The 5,294-nt window shown below is 41.5% G+C and overlaps 1 protein-coding gene across 1 annotated transcript in view; it reads right to left on the reverse strand.

The window, feature by feature from the left end:
* Sec24a (SEC24 homolog A, COPII coat complex component) overlaps nt 1–5,294 on the reverse strand; it is a 67,272-nt gene that overhangs the window by 27,658 nt on the left and 34,320 nt on the right. Inside the window, exons 10-11 of the mRNA XM_031350694.1 lie at nt 2,958–3,070; nt 718–836 (exon numbers count right to left, since the gene is read on the reverse strand). Of these exons, the coding sequence (XP_031206554.1) occupies nt 718–836; nt 2,958–3,070 (232 nt within the window). The remainder of the gene's footprint in view (nt 1–717; nt 837–2,957; nt 3,071–5,294) is intronic.

The raw sequence follows: 5,294 nt of genomic DNA on the forward strand, positions 1-5,294 counted from the left end.
TTGAGACAGGGTCTCACTATTTATCCCCGGCTGCCCTTGCACTCACAATGGAGATGAGGTTGGCCTTAGGCTGTAGTGAGTTTCCGGTCTCCCTCCCAGTGCTGTGATTACAGCATGTGCTACCATATTTGGCTTACTTAATTTTCTTCAAACAGTACAAGTTTACTTCTTCTTCTTGTCAGTTCTCCCTCACCAAACAGCCTCGACATAGTAAGCCATTGACTGTTTCCCAGGGTCTGTTTCTGAGCTTCAGCGTCTATTTTTCATCCCATGTCAGGGATGAACTTCCTTTGCTGTCCATGTGGCCCGGGAAGGAGTTCTTCCACACAGCAACTCCCACAGCACTCAGTTACTTCAAAAAAGACACAGCCGCATCTCCCACAAGCTCTAACATCAAGCTGACTTTCCTTGCTCAGCAATCATTTCTCCTCCATAACCCTTCTGGTCCCTGATAAAATGAGACTGAACTCAAAGACTCCCATATCCCCATAAGTCTAATAACTTTCTACTCAGGACTTCTCTTCAGCCTGGCCCTGTGATACACACAAGTTTAAGGCCAGCCTGGGCTATACAGTGGGTTTAGCTCTAAAATAAAAAGATCTCTCTTTATTATACTAAAGTCATATTACACATTTCTGACACACCAAACACCTCAGGAAACATTCCTGAAAGGGACAATTCTCCAGGCAGTTGAGTGAGTTTAAATATATCACATACCGTCAATATCTGAAACTATTAGCATCTGAGGCTGGGAGAGACCTTCCTGAAGACTGTAGAAATGGATAGTGCTATCAAATGTTATGAAACCAATTTTTGTCCTAGTGTTGCCAGGAAGCCTAGAAACAAATTCACAAAAAAGTAAGTTTTAATCATTGTTCACACACACTCACAGATTCTCTCTCTCTCTCTCTCTCTCTCTCTCTCTCTCTCTCTCTCTCTCTCTCTCTCTCTCTCTCTGTGTCAGTGTAAGCATGAGCTGTAATAGCACAGAGAGTGGCCCAGCATACTCAGGTGCTTGCAGCAGCCAAGGCTCACCTACTGTGAAAACACCCTCCTCCAGTGAAAGCAAACAACCAACAAAAGGCAGCAAAACCATAGCAGTTTAAAACCAGCTACTTCTATAATGAAGGCATAAATTTTTTTTGGTATATGTGAGCTTTTTAAAAACCTGGAAAATATGTACAAAACTGGGCCCAAATTCAAGTTATTTTATAAAGAATGCTTGGGACTGGGAATTTAGTTCAGTGGTAGAGAACTTGGCAGACCAGTATAAGGCTCTGGGCTCAGTCTCCAACATCACAGGAGAAAGAATGCTTCAAAACAAATGTGTGACATAGCATTTCTAACTGCATTGTAGGAGCTGGAGAGATAGCTCAGTGGTTAAGAACACTGGCTGCTTCTTGCAGAGGACACAGCTGGATTCCCAGCACCCACATGACAGCTTACAACTGTCTGTAATTTCAGTTGTAGAGAGCTGAATATTCTCTTCTGACCTTTTCTGGCACCAGGCACACATGTGGTACACACACATACATGCAGGCAAAACACTCATTAAAAAAAGAAAGTGAAATGCAATGTATTTTTAGTTACTACCTCTATCTAAAACAATTACATAAACCTTTTCTGTTATGTAATGCCTTTAAGAACAAAGAGGATCAAAAGTATCTTTTAAAGGACCCAACATACAGAATAAAATTTCTTAGAGGAAAGGAACAAGCCTCCAGCCTTTTTCATGCTTAGTTCCCATGTATACCTTAGATTGGGAGATACAAACACACAGAGGGGCAAAAACGCCCTTGGCCAGTGTCAGGGAGTTACTCAGTTTGTGGGGAAATCCAGCCTATCTTTTTTTTTTTTTTTTTTTTTGAGACAGGGTTTCTCTGTGTAGTCCTGGCTGTCCTCAGAAATATGCCTGCCTCTGCCTCCCAAGCGCTGGGATTAAAGGCGTGCGCCACCACTGCCCGGCCAGCCTATCTATCATTTCTTACACTGAAAGGTCACACTAATTTTTATACATTATATATATCTTCTGTATATAACATGTATACATAGCTCTTTTAAGAGATACAACTATGACAATCAAATGGAACACATGTATACTAGCGAGCCTATGATGCAATATAGGCTGAGACAAGAATAAAAAAAAAATAATGAACCAGGTGTTAAAAATACCATACCATGGCTAGGCACAGAGCTCATGTCTATAATCCTAGCACTCAGGAATCTGAGGCAGGAAGATTGCTAAAAGTGTAAGACCAGTCTGACTGAGGCCTGCTTTGACTACAGAGTAGTATCTTACACTTTAAAGCAAAATGATATGATGGCTGAGACTTGCTTGAATAATCAAGTGGTCCTGGCTGTGGTGGTGCACACTTTTAGTCCCAGCAGTAGGGAGGGAGAGGCAGGCAGATCTCAGTGAGTTTGATGCCTGCCTAGTTTACTGGTCTACAAAGCAAGTTCCAGGACAGCCAGAGCTATTACAGAGAAACCCTGTTTCAAAAACAAAAACAAAAGCAAATACAAAAGCAAAAACAAACAAACAAGAAAGAAAAGAGTAAAGCAGAAAGGGGAGTGAAAGAGGATTACATGGAGAGCCCAGCAGCGTGTTGACGGTGAAGGCATTGAAGCTCCTCACAGTACCCTTCACATTTACACAGGGACAAGGAAGGCCTAAGCTAACCCATTTACGTGGTCCTTAGAACATAATTATATAAGTACCTTCAACAAAACCACTGGGTTTCCCATGCCTTTAATCCCAGTACTAGGGAGATGAAGGCAAGTAGATCTCTGAGTTTGTGGCCAGCCTGGTCTACAGATCAAGTTCTCTGCAACCCAGGGCCATACAGAAAAACCTTGTCTCAAACAAACAAACAAACAAACATACAAACCCTCAAAAACCTAACTGTTTATTTCGAAGACATTAGCTGTTTCAAATTAAGCTGAGTTAAGACACTTACAGATCCAGGTTGTCTAACAAACTCTGGCAAACTGAATTTAAGTATCCAGTTTCTATTGCGTTGTGAGATACGTCAAACACAAAGAGGTACACTGGAGGTTGTGGTGGTCGTAACTAGAAGGAAAAAGAGTTCAATTAAATATATCCAACAGTATTAAATTTATATTTACATGATGGGGTCACATATAACAAAACTACTACATAAATATTATTAAAGGGCTAAGTGGAGGCAGTAGGGAACCACTCCTGAGTACAGATACACTTCACATGCACACGGAGCCTAAGTAAGACCTACGCTAACCTAGTTAAGCAGTCCTTTAGAACATACTTATATACCTTTAAAAAAACAAATTGCTCATTTGAAATTTAAAGACAGAGAAGTGTCTGGCATAGCTCAGAAAAGACTTCTCTAGGCAAGAAAGAACACATGCCATCACAGGGCTTCTGGCAGTATTGGCAATGCTCTTAATGTGCACCATGTGCACACAACCTGGAAGGCAGAGGGGATGCTAGAGTCCCTAGAACTGCAGTCACAAGATGACTGTCAGCTCTCATGTGGGTGCTGAGAATCTAATCTAGGTCCTCTGGAAGTCTACCAATGCTTTTAACCCCTGAGCCATCTCTGAAGCAACTAATGTTACAGCCTTGTAATACTAACACAACTGGTTTACTTCATAATTATTTGATAACATATATATTTATGTTTGCTTGATTTGTCTACTGAGCATATTTCTTCTTTTTCTCCTTTTCCTTCTCCTCTTCTTCTTTTTTTTTTTTTTTTGGTTTTTCAAGACAGGGTTTCTTTGTGTAGCCCTGGGAGTCCTGGAACTCACTCTGTAGACCAGGCTGGCCTCGAACTCAGAAATCCACCTGCCTCTGCCTCCCAAGTGCTGGGATTAAAGGCGTGCACCACTACCACCCAGCTTCTTTAATGTTTTTCAATGCAGAGTCTCTATGTAGCCCTGGTTGTCCTAGAACTTACTATGTAGAAACTAGCTAGCTTTGAGCTCAGAGATCTACCTGCCCTTAAATGCTGACACCACACCCAGAAGAAGCTTGGGTTCTTCAACTTTAATTTGGCAGAGAACTGTTACCAAAAACTTCAGTGACTCAATTAAAAAAAAAAAAAAAAAGACTGACCCCTTATAAATTACATAGTAAAATAGACTAAATCTCACATATAGGTTAAAAAATATTACTATATACATCCCTTACCAGGGAGACAGCTCACTTGAAGTGCTGCCAGAGAAGCATGAGGATCCAAGTTTAATCCTCAGAACCCATGTGAAAGATCTAGGTCGGTGGCCTAAGTTTGTAACCAGGCCTGAGGAAGCTAAGAAAGGAGGATCCCTTGGGCATTCTAAGCATTGGGCCTAGCCTAATCAATGAGTCCCAGGTCATTGAGAGATTCTGTCTCAAAAAACCAAGGTGGGTTGGCTTAGTGATACATGCCTTAAATCCTAGCTTCTCTCAGGAGGCAGAGGCAGGTGGATCTCTATGAGCTCAAGGCCAGTCTGCTCTCAAGTGTTCCAGTACAGGTCAGAGCTACATAGTGAGACCTTATTCAAACGAAAAGCAACAAACATGATGGATAGCACCTGAGGCATGATTCAGGAAGCTGAGCTTTGGCTTACATGCACACACATGCACACAAACACATACACAGAACAAAGAAATATGCTCATTAGACAAGTCAAGTTGGTGTTATATGTTACCATTATTTTCATATTCCTTTTTGCTTAGATAAAATTAAGGCTCAGTAAAAGAGTATCTAAAGCAAGAGACCTGGGCTTTTTGGTTTTTTTACTTTATGTATATAGGTGAGTGTCTGCATGTACATACATGCACTGTTTGCATGTAGTACACATAGAAGTCAGAATAGGGCCTCAGATCCCCTGAAACCACAGTTACAGGACACTGTGAGCTGCCACATGAGTGCTGGGAACTGAACTTAGGTCCTCTGCAAGAGCAGTCAGAGCTCTTAACCCTACCTTCCTTTGTCAATTACTTCTTTATTTTTATTTTATGTGCATTAGTGTTTTGCCTGCATGTGTGAATGTGTAAGGGTGTCAGATTCCTAGGAAATGGTCTTACAGGGAGTTGTGAGCTGCCTTGTGGATGCTGGGAATTGAACCTGTGTCCACTGGAAGAGCAACTAGTGCTCTTTAGCTGCTGAGTCATCCTTTCAGTCCCAAAGCCTTAACCCCTAAATATATCTCCAGTCCTTTTTTTGTTTGGTTTTGCAGATGATTTTATATAGCCTACAATGGCCTACCTCCAGTGTAATTTAGGCTTGAACTAATCTTCCTGCTTCTACCTCCTGAATGCTGAGACTGCA

Source organism: Mastomys coucha, unplaced genomic scaffold (genome assembly GCF_008632895.1).
Source record: "Mastomys coucha isolate ucsf_1 unplaced genomic scaffold, UCSF_Mcou_1 pScaffold5, whole genome shotgun sequence".
Classification (NCBI taxonomy): Eukaryota; Metazoa; Chordata; class Mammalia; order Rodentia; family Muridae; genus Mastomys; species Mastomys coucha.